At 38.8% G+C, this 22,033-nt stretch overlaps 1 protein-coding gene across 1 annotated transcript in view; it reads left to right on the top strand.

Annotated features, from left to right (window-relative positions):
- LOC124711904 (scavenger receptor class B member 1-like) overlaps positions 1–22,033 on the top strand; it is a 204,910-nt gene that overhangs the window by 164,665 nt on the left and 18,212 nt on the right. The window contains exons 5-7 of the mRNA XM_047242156.1: positions 3,127–3,327; positions 7,500–7,727; positions 19,860–20,022. Of these exons, the coding sequence (XP_047098112.1) occupies positions 3,127–3,327; positions 7,500–7,727; positions 19,860–20,022 (592 nt within the window). The remainder of the gene's footprint in view (positions 1–3,126; positions 3,328–7,499; positions 7,728–19,859; positions 20,023–22,033) is intronic.

Below are 22,033 nucleotides of genomic sequence, written 5' to 3'. Positions count from 1 at the left end.
CATCCTTGATGGTTATCAACTTGTATTTTTTGGATGGTGTTTTATTCTTGAGATGAGTCAATTGTGGTAACAGAGTTGAGCTGCATGGCATCTTGTTGAGATGTCATGGAATTCTTTTAACAGTACACCCCATATCTTGTACTAATTGTGACAGTAGATTCTGTACAAATTTCCTAATTCTCTCATATATGTCCTGCGGGATTTGAACTTGGATGGTACACTGAGATATACATCAACTGTGTCCTGTGCCTCCTTGTAATTGTTTTTCATCACTCCCATTTAAACTGAGGTCCATTACCTGAGATTATCCTAACTACACACCCTATTTGTACCAAGAAGTCGCTGTACAGTGTCTTTGATACAGTGAGTGCAGTAGCCCTACTTAATGGTGTGAGCATGACAAATTTAGATCTGAGTTCAACTACTAGTATGGACCAAAAGCCACACTATGTCACAAGATTTGGTCCCATTAAGTCTTCTGCTGTGACTGATGCAACTTATTGGGTGCAATAGGATAGAGCAGCACTTAAATTGTCTGTGTACTTCATTTTGCCTTGTGACATGCTTTGCTAGTGGAGAGACATTTCTTATCCTAAGTTTCATGTTATTACAGTGGAATAAGTTTAACAATTTCAGAAATCATTTCTTCATCCCAAAATGCACATATCTGAGGTGTGTATACCATATTACTTTATTATTTCTTCTGGTATTCAAAGGGCCGACAGTGAGTCAGTGACCTCTTCCAGCAAAAAAGGATTCTCTTCCTAAATAAATAAAATAGTCTAATATTGGCTTCTCCTCTATTTCACCATTTCTCCTTTAGCCCTATGAGTGCTATATTCTGCATTGAAATAGTGATGAAGTTCTCAGAGGACATTTTCTCAGATGGACTGAAACGAGAATCTCCAATGTCCTCTCTGACCCTTCCATCTGGCCCACTAATGAGCATGAGAATGCATCATCTCTGTGTTTGTGTGTGTGTGTGTGTGTGTGTGTGTGTGTGTGTGTGTGTGTGTGTGTATGTTTTCCCTTCTGGTTTTGTGTCATAAATAGCTGAAATTCTTAAAGCCCCAAACCACAGTAAAGTCTTGATCTCAGTCACTGGGTAGTTCTTGTCATGCTTTGATAGCACACAGTACCACATGCCGTTGTCTTCTTCACTCTCTCTATTTTCCTCAACGTCCTGGAATATGGTGACTCTGATTCCCATCTTGACTAAATCAGTAGCCATGCAAAACCAACTGATAAATGGAAATGGAAATGCCATGTGGCTACGGCCTCCTGTCGGGTAGACCGTTTGCTTGGTGCAAGTCTTTCGAGTTGACACCACGTCGGTGACCTGGGTGTTGATGGGGGATGAAATGATGTTGATTAGTACAATACAACACCCAGTCCCTGAGTGGAGAAAATCTCTGACCCAGCCGGGAATCGAACCCAAGGCGTTAGGTATGACATTCCATTGCACTGACCACTCAGCTACCAGGGGCGGACATCTGATAAATCAGGATGACAGTATTGGTGCTATTACCAATGTATGTTTCAGTGCCTGAAATTCTCTATCTTTATTTGCATACCACACTCCTGGAGTCTTTTTTTTCTCATTAATGCACAGAGTCTCAGAGCTAACATGTCCATTTTGATGAGCTTTTTATAAAAAACTCTAAATCCTTTCTGATGGAAGGTGTTGAGAACTGTGTGATTGCCTATACTAACTTTTCTGAATTTGGTGAAATTATTTTCATGTTCCAAAATAAGATTTCTCTAAATTTATGGTTATTCTGTGGTTCCTCAGAGCACTGATCAATACCTTTAGTGTTCTGTTTGATCCTTCCAAGTTTCTTTTGCAATTAACATAACCAAAGATTTGTTTTGGCTGAAGGGGAGTCATTGATAGTAAAGCTGTGTATTTGTGGCAAAATGGATGTACTCCTATCTGCTAGAAGCTTAATCTGAGATCAATCAACAAGAAGACTTTCACCCTATAAAATCTCTGAAATAGTTCTTCTAGTTTCTCCGGCTTGTCCATCTATGGCGGCATGATTGTGCTGGTCTGTCTGGAATCTAACACAGGACATAAAGATCTGTCCTCCTTCTCAATGACTCTCAGTGGATTTTCGTATACAGAAATTGCACGTTGAATCACATCTTCATGTAACATGCATCATATTTCTTGCCCTATTTTTCCTCTGTATGCAAGTTGTATTGTGCAAGTCAGTACAAATAACTTGCTGTGTTACCTCACATTGAATTTATATTGAAAACTGACTGCTCCTGTCTTTTGTAGTAATGATTGTTGATTAATATTTCCATCATTTCCCCTCTATTGTCTGCACTGATGATAGTAATACCTACAGCTCACTGCCTGAGTAATTGTGTGTAAAAATGACTGCCTGCATATGGGCATACTGTTTCCAATGAGAAAAATATACTTTGAACCTTGCTTGTTTTTGATATCAATTAATTGAAGTGTGGATAATTTTTGAGTTATTGTAGTGTGTATTAGTTTACAAGTAGTCACTAGAAAGTTTTTTATTGTCATTTTGTTAATTTCATGTGACAGATTCTCCAAGAAGACCCAGAGGTTTATAGTTTGTTGGTGTAATTTGAGCATACCTTGTATCTGCTATATACACTGTCCACTACAATCATAAATATTTTAGTTACTCCTAATAAAACTGTGAAAGAAAATTCTACAAGGATTTACAAATAGTAAGTTATCATTCAATATTGAACTAACAATAATTGGATGTATCTAAATAGTTAACACAAAACTTCATGCTAATTGGATTACATAATAAATTATTATAAGTGTTAATAATACTACTGCTGTATAACAACATCCCTGATTATTTAAAGCTAGAATCCTGGATTTCTACTGTCATAATGTGATTGATTGTTACACCATGCATAGTAAACTTTCAACCTATTTCTTAGTATCTCTTACTAAGTGTAACAGTGTGCCACATTTTCCAAAGTACTGTTCCATAAGTTGCAATCAGCTGCCCAACAAATCTGTGCAAAATTTAAAAGGCAAATTATCCTCACATGTTAATGAGTGTACCTTAGTAGCTGTATTCAGCCTGTCAGAATGATATGCCTCTCACTACACTGCCTTCTTTCACACAGAGTATTACACACGTCATGAAGGACTCTTCATTCTTCATGAAAATGGGGCTGAATCTCGTGATTGGAAAGACCAACTCACAGCCTCTGGTGCGGATGACAGCACGTGAGTTCATGTTTGGCTACGAGAGCACACTGACTACGCTTGGCAATACATTGATGCCTTCTTGGATCTACTTTGAAAAAGTTGGCCTTGTCGACCGGGTAAGTTACACGAGCGCACACACGCGCACGCACGCGCACGCACGCACGCGCACGCACATGCGCGCATGCACACGCACACACGCATGTGCACGCGCATGCACACGCACACGCACACACAGAGACAGAGAGAGTTTAGTGAGAATTTACTTGAGGCCTGTCTGAAATGCTTAACACCAAAAGCAGATTACAGATACATATGTTTTCAGGTTCGTGTTTGGGTTCAAAGGTGCATATGCTAAAGACTTCTGTCTGCCCTGAGAATAGTTCATACATCATTGAAGTAAAAGTGTTCAACAGGACACCTTTTTCTAATTTATTTTCAAATTTTCTTGTGTTTAATTTTTGGTGTGTTTGGCATTGTTTTATAATATCTGAGATATTAGGCTGATAATAGCAGGCTATAGACAGGGAAGAATGATGAGTACCTGAAAATATGTAATACAGCAAGGATAACAATTGCTAAAATAGTAATAAGTGCATTGGGAAAAAGCAGAATGAAAATCTGAAAGAAGTGGAAGAGTCACTGGGGGAAAAAGCTACAAGTGATGAAGATTATGACAAGTGACCATAAAGAGAGAAACCCTTTGTGAAAGGCATGATAGCAACCTGAAAGTAAGAAAGTAGAGTCAGAGTTTCTCAAAAATTGCTGAACATAGAAACTTTCACAGAAATTTTAACTCTGAATTACCGCAGAGAGAACAGTTGAGGTCAAAAAGCCACCAGAATGAAATCAAAGATCAGTAAGACTATAGCTAATGATATCATCTGCACTGAAAAACTTACAAGAGATGGTCTGGTGACAGGGGGTAATATATACAAAACAACAGACTTCTGCTTGGAATGGCTAGGAAGAAGCACTCATTCTGGTAGTGTACTATAATATATAGGTGACAAAGATATTGCACAACTGCAGAAGTATTTCCTTACTGCATGTCAGGTATCTCATATTCTTAAGATTGTTGTTGAATTTGGTGGAAAAGCAGCCGAAGTCATGTATTGGAAATTGTCAGGGTGGTTTGTGAAAGGATAGAACTGTTCTATATAATTTATGAAATGTCACATTGCTAACATGCTAATGCAGCTGAAATTGTGACAGAAACATAAAATAGTGGCTTATTAAATGAGGAACTGAGAACATGTCAGGTCAACAGCTTATGAGAAAAGCACATTTTCAGTATAAAAATAAGCATGTAATTTCTTCACTTAAGCTGTTTCAAAGCCACACCAATTTTCATTTCGCCAATTATTGCTCATACTTAAAAAATGATATTATTCTGTTCAAAAAGTCTGTAAATACTCCCATATTGAAGTAGATAAGAAAGTTCTACATTTAAACACATGCAAAAATAATATCCTATTTGTGTGCTGCCATTTACCAAAAACTTGTTTTCACATCTCAAACTGTTTATGAAATTCAAGGGATGTTACAAATATTTCATTATCATTAGCGTGCCTGAGTGTAAGTAAATGCACTAAATATGACCCATTATATCAAGATGCTGGAAAACAATGTGTCATACATTCCGGCTCATAGGCTGGTGTGTTTCTGCTGCCTGTGCTGACATCCAGCTACCACTCTGTGCTGCTCCATTGGATAACACAGACATATTTCTTACAGCAGTTCAAGCTGCCTCACAATGGTCTCTCCTATGCAGATTAACTTGCTTTCTTTGTGTATGCACCTTAAGTTCAAGTGGGTGATTTATGTTGACAGCAACATAGTAATAACAGGTGAAAATCCAACACAATTGTCAGAAAGAGCGAACGAGGCTCTCAATGATGTCCACAACTGGTCATTAAAAAATAAAGTAGCCCTAAATGTAAAGAAAACTAACTATATTAACTTCCAATTGAACAAAAAACGCAATGCCACTAGAATAAAAGTTAATAATAATGAATTAGAATGTGTAACAAGTACCAAATTCTTAGGGATGAATGTAGACAGCCAACTGAAATGGACAAACTATGTCAACATTTTGGCAAAGAAATTATCCGCAGCATGCTATGCTCTTAGAATCCTTGCACTGGTATGCAGTAATACCTGTCTTAAAATAACATATTATGGATATCTACACTCAGTCCTCAGCTATGGGATCATGTTTTGGGGAACAAGTGCTAATAACATACAAACTGTGTTCAAAGTACAAAAAAGAGCCATAAGGATAATAACAAACAGCAACAACAGGGCCCACTGTCTAGAATTATTTAGAAAGCTAGGCATTCTAACTGTTTCTTGTGAGTATATCTTTCAGAACATAATGTTCATTAAGAAAAATCTCAACATGTACAACACAAACAGCCTAATACATGACCATGAAACAAGAGCTTGTCACCACCTCCATCTAGATAGAAAGAACAAGGCAAAGACGCAAAAAAGTATATTTTATAATGGGATAAAACTGTATAACAAATTACCACAAGAAATTAAAGAAATAAATGAGCCCCTCACTTTCAGACAAAAGCTTAAAACCTTTTTAGTAAGTAATAGTTGTTATACTGTAAAAGAATATTTAACATAGATGTAGATTATTAGCAACATATGACATTATCACCAAAATATTATGTAATTATAAATGTGTGTATGACTAGTTATAAAAACTACACAAAATATGAGAAACCTGTTTCATTGTAAATGTAAATGTGTGCTCATGTGTTGTAAACTGATGACATCCATACAATATTTATTGTTCCACAGATGAATAAATAAATAAATACATAAAATAAATGTAAACAGATTCCAGTTCCTCAAAACTTTGATAAGTTAACTTACAACAGAGTAGTGAACCACTTCTCTGAAACTAAAGTTGTAACTACAGCTCAGTTTGGTATCTGCAAAGGTTTCTCTAATGACTAAAAATGGTGCAAGATCATGTATTCATTCATTGAATAAATGTAACATATGTAGGAGAATAAATTCACTGCTGTAAAACTACACCAGTGATGAAAAGACTGTTGGAAACAGTCTCTTCCAAAAGTATCTAAGAGTAAACATCCAAATCAACCTCAAGTGGAATGCCTACATAAAACAAATTGCTGAAAAAGTAGATGACAGACTGATATCCATAGGAAAAATTTTAAGGAAATGTAACTTGTGCAGGATAAAGTGGCTAGCTAAACAAATGTTAGACTGATTCTTGAATATTGCTCAACATACTGGTATGATCCATACCAGGTAGGATTAATAGAAGAGTTAGAGAAGACCCAACAAAGAGTGATGCATTTCATCACAAGTTCACGTATTCGGTGTGAGAGTGTTACAGAAATGTGCAAGAAACTCCAATGGCAGATGCTACAAGAGAAGCATTGTGCATCAGGTAGAGGCTTACTATGAAAGTCCAAGACAATACATTCTGGGAAGAGCTGGGCAACATACTATTTCCTCTCATATATGTCTCATAAAATGATCACAATGAGAAAAATACAGAAATTAAGAGTTGATATGGAGGTCTACTGACAAGTGTTCTTTTCACATAACATTTTCAACTGCACAAGATATAGACATATTGATTTCAAGCATTTACAGGTTACTAGCCTGCAACAGCTGATTGTCATGGTGGGCTGCCACCTTTGAGCGTGTGCAGTTGCTCCCAATCAAGGTGTTACACGTGGGGAGGGAATGTTATTTCCTACAATTCCCTTTGTGTACTCAGCTGTCAGAGCCTCATTTGTGGTAATAGGCTCCACCACAGTAAGGGGAAATTGACACAGCAGAGGCTGTCTGAGTCACACCAACACTATTAATCACTGCTACTACAATTTTTAAGAATATTTGGACTTGTTTTATATATATAATGCTACTGTTTGTATTAAAGAATTCTTGAGTTTGCCAATATGTAGGCAGGTCAGAGTGTTCTGTGGAAAGTAACATAAATGCTTGTGTCACTGTAGTGTTTTAAGAGGAGTAATATGGCCTTTTTTGAAGTAGCTTTTTTGTGTCCTAATAAACATATATAATCATGCACAGAGTAGTCTAGAAGTAAGACTCATTATCATCAGCATGAGTAGATTAACTGTAGCCAAAATTTGTAGTTAGTATAGTTTAGAGAAACAAAATTTCAAATCCTTGAAGGCTCTATATTATGACAATTACAGAACAGAATGTGTGAATGAATGAATAGTGAAAACGCTGCCTGAGAAGAGAGTTCTGGTGTAACATACCACTCTGTTTACAGATGTACGACTTCTCAGGTGACACAGCAACAATCTTCACAGGGTCAAAACATCTGGGGAAGGCAGGCTTAATTGACACGTACCGTGGCTCGCAGCACCTGCCACATTGGCATGGAGATCACTGCAGCAGTGTTGTGGGTGCCAGTGACGCTTCCAAATTTCCATCACTCATCAATCCCAATGACACATTGCTCATGTATCGCAAGTCTGTGTGTCGTGCAATGCCCATGGTGAGTCATAACTCTGTATTTATGATTTTATTTGTTTTCTGGTTACTGCTAAATACGTAGCTAAAAATTGTATTTTTCACTGAATCAAAGTAAAAAAGAACACCTTATTAATTGATGGAGCAGACATTTGAAATTTCCTGAAAATGTACCATTATTCTCCATTCTTTATGTTTAACTCTTTTCAAGGTGTCAGTGTTTTGAAAAATAAAATAGTTTCATGTGTTTTACTCAACACCTGTCCTTCAGCCCTGATTGTTGCTAATAACTTTCAATAATCTACTTATTATTTCTAATATCTTTCTCTCAGTAAGGGTCTATAGCTCCCTCCATTATAATATTAGGAGAAAAAATTGTTGTAATATGAAAAATTTATTCCCATCAATCACGAGAAAATCTTTAAAGTTCTGACACCCTCATCTGCCTAGTAACCACTTCGGTTTTAGTCCAATGAGGTATCATATCCCACATATTCCTGAATGAGGTTTCAATAAAACCAGGCTTTCTTAACAAAACTTGAAAATAAAAAAAATTTAAAAACGTCATTCAAAGGTTTTGTGAAATATTTTGTATAAAAGTAAAACATTTTACAAAACATTTGACCAATTTTTCTTTTTCAGAATAATAATTTTTTCCTCCTATGAATTCGTTTTGTAAGTGGTATATAAGACAAGACACCCTGCAAAATAACATTAAATACCTTCTCTGAAAACTGACTAGAACAGATAGTACAGAAGCCTACTCATCATGGAAATATGTTGGAGTTAATGGCAATGAACAGACTTGACTTCTTTGAGGATGTTCACATTGGAAGTGGTATCTTTGCCCATGAGGTAGTTGCAGCAAAAATGATAACCAAATTGCAAAAGGCAGTGAAAGCATGTAGAAAGATTTCAGTAAACTAGATAAACTGAAGTAGTATTGTATCTCAGTAAAGAGATGTAAGCATTCAGCTCTGGATAGGAGCATGCAGAGGAATTGTGGCTCAAGTCTATGATGCCATGGAGAGATATGAAGAATATATTATTTATTTTTATTTATTTATTCAGCCATTTGATGTATTACAATTGATACATGTTGTATTATTAAATGAAGACCTGGATATTCTGTTCCTTATAATGAAATGGATTCAAAGTGTATACAGTAAAATGTTTTAAGGAGTTCAATACCAACTATGTCAGCTGACTTCCATAATGCATAGTAGACTGAATTTAATTTACTACTTGCACTTTTGATTTGCTCTGTCTATGTTAATTTATCATAAAGGTGGTGGCCCAAAAATGTTACAAAGATACTTGCTCAAGTTTATTGATTTTTAGCTCTGGCTTCTACTGTGTTGGTTAACTGCTTTTAAGGCTTATGATGCTGCTTTTTTAAGGTGCCCTACAGAATTGGTAAAAACAAAACCCATTATAGGATCACTTTGTTGTCTGTTGTCTGTCTGTCTGTCCTACTGTAAAAACACTTTTTCTCAGGAATGGGTAGGAATTTGTGCCACATCCTATAGTCTACATTTCCATGGTAATGTAAAATATTTACATTTCTATGTCAATACAGTCAAAAGATATAGCCATTTATGTCACACAGTTCGATATTTTGCAGTATAGATATTGATAATGAGCAAAAATCATTGAAATTCTCAATTCCTGGTATGAATGAACTGTGTATATACATAATTAAGTTTTATATATGGATGATTTCTGTTCTTTTGAACATACAAGTCAAAGAACATAGACACCACCCCTGTATAACATTTATATATTTCACACAGAATTATGATATTTCAGTGTGGATGCACAACAGTACATGAATCCTTGTGGGAATATAGCTAGGCAGCAAGCATGTGGGTTAATTGACAGGGGGCATTTCTCTCTAGCTGGCGGCATATGAAGATATGGGTCAGGCAGGGGATGAACTTGGACAGCTGAAGTGGCTGAGGCAATTACTTGCATAAAGCGGGAAATGCACATTCGACTCTCTGCCTGTCACAAATTTTCATCTGCACCATTGTGTTCACTCAGTGCTCTGATGCAACTAAATGTGAGACATTTCTTTCATCATAATTATGTTTGTACACTACCCTTGCTGCTCTTATCTTAATTTGTGTATTTTAGCATCAGTTTTCAGTTTCTAAAGCAGTTATCTTGCCTAAGTAAAACTCTAAATGATTAATGGAAAATCTCATATAAGATGTGAAACAAATACTAACAAAGAGATAGAGGGGCTGGCCAGTACTTACCTCAGCTCAGTACAGCCGATAGATACACATAAAACAGAACTGAAAATTTACATTCCTAGCTTTCGGAACTTTGTTCCTTCATCAGGGAGGAGAGAGGGGAAAAAAGGGAAGAAGGGAAAGTGGATTCAGTTACTCACAACCCAGGTTATGAAGCAACAGGGAAAGGTAAACAGGGAGGGTGGCAAGGATGGAGGCATGGTTGTCAGAGGGAAGCCAAAGATATTCTACTGTAAGTACTGTGCCAGCTTCAACCAAAGAGGATGCATACAGAAGTAAAGAGGTATATAGTATAAAGATAAACACAACTACGTAGGATGAAAAGATGCGTGAATGGCTAAAGAGGAAAGGGAAAGAGGAGAAGACTGAAGAGTGAATGGGAGTGAGGTTGTTTAACGTAGGTTCAGTCCAGGGGGATGGCGGGATGAAAGGATGTGTTGGAGTGCAAGTTCCCATCTCCGCAGTTCAGAGGGACTGGTGTTGGGTGGGAGAAGCCAAATGGCACATACGGTGTAGCAGGTTCCTAGGTCCCTAGAATTATGCTGGAGGGCATGCTCCGCTACTGGGTATTGGGCATCTCCTAGGCGGACAGTTCGTCTGTGTCCGTTCATGCGCTCAGCCAGTTTGGTTGTTGTCATGCCGATGTAAAAGGCTGTGCAGTGCAGGCATGTCAGTTGATAAATGACATGTGTAGTTTCACACGTAGCCCTGCCTTGAATTGTGTATGTTTTACCAGTAGTGGGGCTGGAGTAGGTGGTTGTGGGCGGATGCATGGGGCAGGTTTTGCAGCGGGGTCGGTTACAGGGGTAGGAACCGCTGGGTAGAGAAGGTAGTCTTGGAATATTGTAGGGTTTAACAAGGATGTTACGGAGGTTAGGGGGGCGACGAAAGGCAACTCTGGGTGGTGTGGGGAGAATTTTGTCAAGGGATGATCTCATTTCAGGGGTTGACTTGAGAAAGTTATATCCCTGGCGGAGTAATTTGTTGATGTTTTCGAGGCCAGGATAATATTGGGTGACAAGGGGGATACTTCTGTGTGGTCTGGGGGTAGGAACATTGTTGTTGGATGGGGAGGAATGTATTACTCGGGAAATCTGTTTGTGGACAAGGTCTGCAGGATAGTTGCGGGAGAGGACAGCACTGGTCAGGTTATTGGTGTAGTTGTTGAGGGATTCGTCACTAGAGCAGATACGTTTGTCACGAATATCTAGGCTGTAGGGAAGGGAGCGTTTGATGTGGAAAGGATGGCAGCTATCAAAGTGAAGGTACTGTTGTTTGTTTGTGGGTTTGATATGGACATAGGTGTGGATGTGAGCTTCAACAAGATGAAGGTCAACATCCAGGAAGGTGGCTTGGGTTTTGGAGAAGGACCAGGTGAAATTCAGATTCGAAAAGGAGTTGAGGTTATGGAGGAAATTAAGGAGTGTTTCTTCACCATGAGTCCAGACCACAAAGATGTCATCTATAAACCTATACCAGGCCAGGGGAAGCAGCTGTTGGGTCTTCAGGAAAGCCTCCTCCATGCGGCCCATGAAGAGGTTGGCATAGGAGGGAGCCATCCTGGTTCCCATGGCCGTTCCCCTGATTTGTTTGTAGGTCTGGCCTTCAAAAGTGAAGTAATTATGGGTGAGGATGAAGTTGGTAAGTGTGATAAGGAACGAGGTTTTTGGAAGATCTTCGGGTGGGCGTTGGGAGAGGTAGTGCTCAAGGGCAGAGAGACCATGGGTATGTGGGATGTTTGTGTAAAGGGATGTAGTATCTATGGTGACAAGAAAGGTTTCAGGTGGGAGAGGAGTGGGAATGGATTTGAGGCGTTCTAGGAAGTGGTTTGTGTCTTTGATGTAGGATGGGAGTCTGCGGGTGATAGGTTGTAGGTGCTGGTCTACCAGAGCTGAGATACGTTCGGTTGGGGATTTGAAGCCTGCTACAATGGGACGGCCAGGATGGTTCTCTTTTTTATCCAAAATCCACAAAGAGAACCATCCTGGCCGTCCCATTGTAGCTGGCTTCAAATCCCCAACCGAACGTATCTCAGCTCTGGTAGACCAGCACCTACAACCTATCACCCGCAGACTCCCATCCTACATCAAAAACACAAACCACTTCCTAGAACGCCTCAAATCCATTCCCACTCCTCTCCCACCTGAAACCTTTCTTGTCACCATAGATGCTACATCCCTTTACACAAACATCCCACATACCCATGGTCTCTCTGCCCTTGAGCACTACCTCTCCCAACGCCCACCCGAAGATCTTCCAAAAACCTCGTTCCTTATCACACTTACCAACTTCATCCTCACCCATAATTACTTCACTTTTGAAGGCCAGACCTACAAACAAATCAGGGGAACGGCCATGGGAACCAGGATGGCTCCCTCCTATGCCAACCTCTTCATGGGCCGCATGGAGGAGGCTTTCCTGAAGACCCAACAGCTGCTTCCCCTGGCCTGGTATAGGTTTATAGATGACATCTTTGTGGTCTGGACTCATGGTGAAGAAACACTCCTTAATTTCCTCCATAACCTCAACTCCTTTTCGAATCTGAATTTCACCTGGTCCTTCTCCAAAACCCAAGCCACCTTCCTGGATGTTGACCTTCATCTTGTTGAAGCTCACATCCACACCTATGTCCATATCAAACCCACAAACAAACAACAGTACCTTCACTTTGATAGCTGCCATCCTTTCCACATCAAACGCTCCCTTCCCTACAGCCTAGGTATTCGTGGCAAACGTATCTGCTCCAGTGACGAATCCCTCAACAACTACACCAATAACCTGACCAGTGCTTTCCTCTCCCGCAACTATCCTGCAGACCTTGTCCACAAACAGATTTCCCGAGCAATACATTCCTCCCCATCCAACAACAATGTTCCTACCCCCAGACCACACAGAAGTATCCCCCTTGTCACCCAATATTATCCTGGCCTCGAAAACATCAACAAATTACTCCGCCAGGGATATAACTTTCTCAAGTCAACCCCTGAAATGATATCATCCCTTGACAAAATTCTCCCCACACCACCCAGAGTTGCCTTTCATCGCCCCCCTAACCTCCGTAACATCCTTGTTAAACCCTACAATATTCCCAGACTACCTTCTCTACCCAGCGGTTCCTACCCCTGTAACCGACCCCGCTGCAAAACCTGCCCCATGCATCCGCCCACAACCACCTACTCCAGCCCCGCTACTGGTAAAACATACACAATTCAAGGCAGGGCTACGTGTGAAACTACACATGTCATTTATCAACTGACATGCCTGCACTGCACAGCCTTTTACATCGGCATGACAACAACCAAACTGGCTGAGCGCATGAACAGACACAGACGAACTGTCCGCCTAGGAGATGCCCAATACCCAGTAGCGGAGCATGCCCTCCAGCATAATTCTAGGGACCTAGGAACCTGCTACACCGTATGTGCCATTTGGCTTCTCCCACCCAACACCAGTCCCTCTGAACTGCGGAGATGGGAACTTGCACTCCAACACATCCTTTCATCCCGCCATCCCCCTGGACTGAACCTATGTTAAACAACCTCACTCCCATTCACTCTTCAGTCTTCTCCTCTTTCCCTTTCCTCTTTAGCCATTCACGCATCTTTTCATCCTACGTAGTTGTGTTTATCTTTATACTATATACCTCTTTACTTCTGTATGCATCCTCTTTGGTTGAAGCTGGCACAGTACTTACAGTAGAATATCTTTGGCTTCCCTCTGACAATCATGCCTCCATCCTTGCCACCCTCCCTGTTTACCTTTCCCTGTTGCTTCATAACCTGGGTTGTGAGTAACTGAATCCACTTTCCCTTCTTCCCTTTTTTCCCCCTCTCTCCTCCCTGATGAAGGAACAAAGTTCCGAAAGCTAGGAATGTAAATTTTCAGTTCTGTTTTATGTGTATCTATCGGCTGTACTGAGCTGAGGTAAGAACTGGCCAGCCCCTCTATCTCTTTGTTACTAAGTAAAACTCTTTTAGCTCAATGTGTAGCTCTTCCAGATCCATCCCCTCAATAAAAACACAGGTATCATCTGAAAATATGATGGATTTTTGTTGTATTTCATCAGGAACATTCCTAATATATTCTAAGGAAACCAGTTGCCCTCTAACATTTCCCTGGAGCACACTGTTTAGGATGTTCCCCATCTTTGAGTAATATTTATTACCCTCCTCATGTAATATTTCTACTTCTGATAGTGTTCATTAAGTATGATTTTATCAGATTGAAAGCAGTGTCTTGCACTCACAGAATTTTATGTCTTCAAAAAGAATCATGTGATTAACCAAATAAAAAGCTTTTGTGATGGGTCGCAGAATACACCATTTGTTAATTCTTCCTTGTCCAGTGTTTGTAGTGTATAATCAACAAATCGTTGGGTCACTGAAGTAGTAGATTCTTTTTAAAAAATAAAAGGGGGGGGGGAGGGGGGGGGGAGGGCGATATTCCATGATATAAGGATATTTATTAATCTATTTCACAGAAAATGTTCAGAGATTTTTTTATATATAATACTAACTTTAGTTTTCAGGTGCCATACAACCACCTTCTTTGTACAGTGGTAACATCCTAACCGTTTTTGAACTCTCAGAGTACAGTCCTCCTGTGATGACTTTATTAATCATGTTACTCAGGGTTTTAAAAATAAAATTAGGTGACAGTTTGATAGTCTTATTTGAGATACCATTGATGTCTTGGATCATGTTTTTCAACTAATTTATGATTGTCATGACTTCTTTACCACTTACAGGAAACAAATATATGGAATTTCTTAGTGGACATTTTTCTCTAGTAAAACATTTAGTGGTATAGCAGTTGTTGTAAGAGGTGACATATTCTTTGTTAGATTTGTGCATACATTTATTAAAGTAGTCATTAGATGCTTTGGCAATAGTTTTCAAGTTTGTTCATGAAGAATTGCTCACCTGATTTCCTTGGGGACACCACTTTTGTGTATCCCTTGTTCCATTCCTGAATTCATGTTCATCTACACTGATTTTGCCTTGTTGTCTGAGTTTATGATGAACTTTTCAATATCTATTTTCAATGTCCAATTTGATTTTGGTGTAGTTTTTTATATTCCTTATAGTACAATTCTATACAAGCAGTTCGTTTTATGTTTACTGTTGCTCAAAACAGTGATACCCTTTGTAATTCATTTTTTTCATCTTTTCTTATTTATTACACATCTATTTTTGATGGGAATGCCTCCTCAGTACATTCACAATATCTAGTTGTGAAGAAGCTAGAACTGTTTACACTGCCTTTATCACTTGTGAAGTCTTGTTAGCCAGATTGTGGGTTGAAGGTACTTACATTGTTGTCATTCATTGTTGGTATTTAATACAGGATTTCTTAGGCTTCACATTTTTTTTCTACTGAGATGACTAGATATCAGTAGTCAGGGAATTTTCAGCCATTGTTGTATAGCTCTCTGCCTGAATCTGAGTGATGGTATAATCTATAACAGTAGTTATGTTTCTAGAAATTCTATTATGGTTATTGATTCTGTAAGGCATATTATATGAGATTTATGTTGAGGAAAGATCTTCTTTCAATTTTGGTACCTTAATATGATCGATTTTAAAATCACAACATATTCTTATTTTGTAGTTACTGCTGCAACTGCTAACTGCATTTAGCATGCTATCCATTTTTTCCCAAAACTAGCTTAGAACTACTGCTAGGTGTATTGTAAACATTAACCATTATATACCTTGTATTCTAATTAAAATTTCAATTGTTAAACACTAAAAATCTTTTTCAATACTGACATATTATGAAAAAGATAGATTGATATTCCTTGTACAATGGAGATGTTGAGTCACAGACAGGCTATGAAAACACTGCTTGCTATATAAGTGAGATTTTGGTCAAAATGCCTTCTTTTGACATAGAATACATACACATATTCATGCAAGAACAACTCACATACAAATGGCCACTGTCTCTGGCTATTGGGGCTGGACTCAGCACTCAGCAGCCACAGAAATGTGTGTGTGAACCGTGTTTCAATGAAAAAAAGAGGGAAACATTCCACGTGGGAAAAATATATTTAAAAACAAAGATGATGTGACTTACCAAACGAAAGTGCTGGCGGGTCAATAGACACACAAACATACACACAAAATTCAAGCTTTTGCAACAAATGGTTGCTTCATCAGGAAAGAGGGAAGGAGAGGGAAAGACGAAAGGATGTGGGTTTTAAGGGAGAGGGTAAGGAGTCATTCCAATCCCGGAAGTGGAAAGACTTACCTTAGGGGGAAAAAAGGACAGGTATACACTCGCTCACACACACATATCCATCTGCACATACACAGACACAAGCAGACCTTTGTAAAGGCAAAGAGTTTGGGCAGAGATGTCACTCAAGGCGGAAGTACAGAGGCAAAGATGTTGTTGAAAGACAGGTGAGGTATTAGCGGCGGCAAATTGAAATTAGAAATTAACGGCCTCTAATTTCTAATTTCAATTTGCCGCCACTCATACGTCACCTGTCTTTCAACATCTTTGCCTCTGTACTTCCGCCTCAACTGACATCTCTGCCCAAACTCTTTTCCTTTACAAATGTCTGCTTGTGTCTGTGTGTGTGCGGATGGATATGTGTGTGTGTGCGAGTGTATACCTGTCCTTTTTTCCCCCTAAGGTAAGTCTTTCCACTCCCAGGATTGGAATGACTCCTTACCCTCTCCCTTAAAACCCACATCCTTTCGTCTTTCCCTCTCCTTCCCTCTTTCCTGATGAGGCAACCGTTGGTTGCGAAAGCTTGAATTTTGTGAGTATGTTTGTGTTTGTTTGTGTGTCTATCGACCTGCCAGCACTTTCGTTTGGTAAGTCACACCATCTTTGTTTTTTTTATATATATATATGTGTGTGTCTTTTTCTACATTAGAAAAAGACATTTTGACTGAAAGTTCACATGAATAGCAGTCTTTTCGTGTGACTCTGTAACTCAACTCCCTGTATGGGGAGTAGCAGTCTATTATTTTCACAATATTATGGTTATTCCATCTCCATCTATATCTGTACCTATACTCTGCAAATGACCATGAGGTACGTGGCAGATGGTGTGCCCCATTGTACCAGTTATTGGGCTTTCTTCTTGTTCCATTCATGTATGGAGCATGGGAAGAATGACCACTTGAAAGCCTCCATGCATGCAGTAATTACTCCAATTTTATCCTCATGATTCGTATGTGAGTGATATGCAGGGAGTTATAGTATATCCCTAGTGTATTTATTTAAAGTCAGTCCTTGAAACTTTGTTAATAGACTTTCTACGAATAGTTTACATGTGTCTTAAAGAGTATGTCAGTTCAGTTCCTTCAGTATCTTTGTCACACTCTCCCACATATTAAACAAACCTGTGAGTACCTGTGCTGCCCTTCTCTGTATGTGTTCAATATCCCCTGTTAGTCCTATCTCTTACGTGTCACACATACTTGAGCAATATTCTAGGATGGGACACATGAGTGATTTGTAAGCAATCTCTTTTGTAGACTGATTGCACTTCCCCAGTATTCTACCAATAAACTGAAGTCTGCCACCTGCTTTACCCATGACTGAACCTATGTGATCATTTCATTTCATATCACTACAAAGTGTTACACCCAGGTATTTGTATAAGTTGGCGAATTGCAACAGTTACTTATTTATGTTACAGTCATAGGATATGACATTTTTTGTTTTGTGAAGTGCAAAATTTTACACATCTGAACATTTAGAGCAAGTTGCCAACTTTTACACCACAATGAAATCTTATCAAGATCTGACTGAATATTTACGCAGCTTCTCTCAGATTTTAATTCGTTATAAATAATTGCATCATCTACAAAAAGGGTGATGTTACTACTAATATTGTCTCTAAGGTCATACATACACAACATGGACAGCAAGGGTCCCAACACACTTCCTTGAGGTACACCCGAAGTTGCTTCTACATATGACGATGACTCGCCATCCAAGATAACATGCTGTGTCCTCCCTACCAAAAAGTCCTCAATCCAGTCACAAATTACAAATTTCACTTGATATCCCATCCGACAATAAGAGAATCTTGGATTTTCTACTTTTTTCTTTTTTTTTTTTTTTTTTTTTTTTTTAGTACTGAATTTTAGCAGGTCAGCACTATTGTTTACCACATTCATAAGCCAATTTTACACACACACACACACACACACACACAGGTATGTACATATATTATAGTCTGGCCTACAAAAACTTGTTGCTAGTGAACAGTTCTGTATGTTACACAGTAGCATTTCCTATTTTTGAGACCATTGTTCATTAAAACACACCACTGTAACTTTTCTGCAGCACCCAATAGTGCATCTATACTGAAAATTTTACACTTTTAAAGATGAAATATTTTAGTGTGTGAGTGACAGTCCCTATCTGGTGGTTTTGACTGTGGTATGTATATCCACAAAAATTATTTATGGGTAACATATGGGTGGTAGCATTATCCTTCATCTTGGCTGCTGTAGTGGCTGTGACTGCAATTTTAGTGATGTTAGGGCTCGTTGGTGGTACTGCAGGAATGAGTGATGTTGCCTTTTCAATGCAAACCACTTCATCAATTGTATTTATTTTATCTTCTCATGTATTACTGTTTATCTCATCTAAATGGTCCTTACCTGTCATCAGTGTATTCAATTTCAGATCAAGCCAGGATACCAGATAGCTTATGCTTCCTATGAAGGTTATTTGTGTGTTCCATTAACTGGGAACTAATCTGAGCTTTTCTTGCATTATTGAGATGAAGTCAATGCTGTTCTTTCTATCAGAGAAGTCTAGAATAATGAATGACACACCTGCATAAGATTTAGTACTTTTCTGAAACATTCAATTTGTTTTCCTGATTTATTCTTTCAAGCAAGGTGTTTCCATTAGGTCATATCTATATCAGTTCTGTGTGTCATATATGACATGCAGGAAACACAGAGGTTATGATGAACTCAGAGTACCAGGCACAGATCTATGGCTGCAACTACGACATAAAATTTTAAAAACTTAGCGCATGGAATGGCAGGCTACTGTAACCCTCAACAAGTTGAGAGCATCCCAGGAGACCACCAAGGTGTGACATACTTCTCTCCAGGCCTCACAGAAAGATGCCATCATACTGTGCTGACTGTGTATCGGCCACTGCATATTTACTCATGAGGATGTTTTGCATCAAGAGGATTTCCCTCCATGCAGCTGTTGTGTTCATCTCATGATAGCCCACATTCTCATAACATGTACACTACTCACTAATCAAAGATGAAACATCAACCAGTCTATCTCCCTACTCCGGACAGGACAGCAGCTTACAAAATCAAGTGGATTTTGTAGTAAAATTTTATGTATGTTAACATTCTGTCTCAGGAAAGGGTGTGGAGAAAGCTACAGTGTGTAGCTGGTCTCCAGCTGGTCTCCAGCTACTTTCTACCTCTGCACTGTTATGCATTTTTAATTTGTTTCATCTAATGGAAATTTCATTTAACTAACAGTTTAAGCTAACTGACTCTCTACTCCACACGGTCTTGAGTTTAGTATTACTGACTGTGATGACCCTTCTTGGGGTATTGTTCCTCAAGTGGATATAGTTTTTATTTCCCTGAGTTGTACCTCCCATTTAACCATCTGACTTATGCCACTACCACTTGAATTTTCAACCATGTTGGCAATGACTGTTTTTCTTTTCTCAGTTCACATCATTTTATGTGAATTTCCAGGGCAATGAGGGACTGATGGTCAAGATGTTAAGAGCCCTTGAACATATAATCACCATCACATATGTAGACCTTGTGAGCCACAAGTGAAGTCATTGACTACAGTCAGTCTATTTTATAGATTTTTTAAAGTGAAATATATATTTCCTACATTGCAGATCATTTCACCTGATGAATCTTTTACAGGTTCGTACAGGAAGTACAGTAAAGAATGGTTTGTATGCTTATAGCTACAAGTTCGTAGATGGAGTTTTGGATAATGGTCGCACAGACCCACGAAACAAATGCTTTTGTCGGAATGGGCACTGTCTCCAGGAGGGCTTAATTGATGTAACAGACTGCTATTATGGTAAGTTCTATAACTTTTACTCAAGCAACCCTGTTTTCACTTGATCTTAGAAACATTACATTCCAAGTAAATTGTTTAAATAAATATAGTCATAAATGAAAAATTTCATTTATAATTATGTTGTTCAACTAAAAAGCAATGGAAGAATAAGTTAACATTAATGTAGTTCTTGGTAAAACAGTTGTGTCTTGCCTTCACTGAAATATTTTAGTAGCTCCTGTTGGGTGAAGGTACCAAAAGTTAATTCTTCTGTGTGTGTGTGTGTGTGTGTGTGTGTGTGTGTGTGTGTGTGTGTGTGTGTGTGTGTGAGGGGGGCGGGGGGGGGGGGGGGGGGGGGCGGGGGTGTGACATTTTGCCTTTATTTTTTTGTATATGTGTTTGGCAGTACTCTCTCTCTTTATATGTAATGCAGCACAGTTAACAAACTCTTCAATGTAGCTGATTATTTATTTGATTATAAAACTACATTGTGATTAACATCACTTAGCATTACAACAGTTTCCTAACTAAAATCAATTCATGGCTGCTGTAGTCTTCAAGCCTTCATATAAGAGACAGTCAAGTGAAAATGAGACAGATGGAAAAAAGTTAGCAAACTTATTATTATTTCAAAGGCAGCTGCCACAGCTGTTGATACATTTATTCCACTGTGAGACAAGAGGGGCAATACCTTCATGGAAAAATGTTTGTGGATGCCTAGGGAATTACAATTTTATCCAGGTCTGCAGGTCCAAAACAAACTGATGGCTGCAAACGTCCTTCTTCAGGGCTCAAAAAATATGGAGATTACATGGAGAGAGATCAGAACTGTATAGAGGCTGTATGAGGGCTTCCAAGCGAAACTTTTGCAGTGTACTGAAAACAACCTCGGCAACATGTAGGCAGGCCAGGTGTTCAAACTACACTACAGGAATTTTGCTGTGAAATCTTTAAACATCCTCCATAAAATCTCAATTCCACCCCATGCAATTTCCATATTTTTAGAGCCCTCAAGAAAGTCATTTGAGGCAGTCGATTTGTTTCAGTGATGAGGTGCATGCCTGGGTACATTAGTTGTTCTTTAGGCAACTGCAAACATTCTTCCATGAAGACATTGACCATCCTGTCTCACAGTGGGATAAATGTATTGACAGTTATGCCAATTACCTTTGAAATAATAAACAGTTTACTTACTTTTTTCCACCTGTAATGTTTTCATTTGACTCTTGGTATCAGTAGCAAGATGTCTGTCTGCCTTTCATAAATCAAGAGTGTACATAGCCCAACAACTGCTGTGCGTCAACAACTAATTTATTGAACCTCAGATGGCTGATTATTTTCACACATGGGATTGGTGTTCAAGTTTACATTTGCACTTTTATCATCCTCTGACAATGTCAACATTCCTGATTTTTCCCTCACACAAGAGTTATTGGCAAATTTTAGCTTTTTGTATGCATGAACACAAGTAAACTACTTTAAGCAATGGAAAGTCCAGTTTGGAATATCAAGAATATTATGGAAAGGATAGATTGCTACTCTCTCTGGCCAGAGAGAGCATTCCCACATGTGTGTTAGCCTGAATGAGTGTGCATTTTTCTTTTCTGAACAAGGCTTTGACCAAAAGCTCATATATAACACTTTTTCTTTGTGCCTATCTACATCTCAATGTGTCCTCTTTACAGTAAGTAACAATCTATCATTTTCATAATACTGTTAAGTAAAATATTTGTTCTTTTGCCACTGATCTTGCCTTAATGTCTAAGCTGCCTTTCAGCAAAAGGCACCACACAACATACAGTCATGTGTACAAGCAATAAGGAGGGAAAAGTAAGTGAATAACCAAGTGTGCGTATACCCCATCTGTCATCTCACTAACAGAACATGAAAGCCGACTTTCATACTGGATGCCAGCAATTCAATTGTCAAGAACAGTTGCCTGCTGCTTCAAAACATTTTAAACAGTCAAATGTGTCATTTTTCCAGCCACAGACTGCACTGCACCATTTATATTGTTATTATCAACATGAAA

Source organism: Schistocerca piceifrons, chromosome 8, assembly GCF_021461385.2.
Source record: "Schistocerca piceifrons isolate TAMUIC-IGC-003096 chromosome 8, iqSchPice1.1, whole genome shotgun sequence".
NCBI lineage: Eukaryota > Metazoa > Arthropoda > Insecta > Orthoptera > Acrididae > Schistocerca > Schistocerca piceifrons.
Note: the sequence above shows the minus strand (reverse complement) of the source record. Positions and strands in the feature narration are given on the sequence as shown.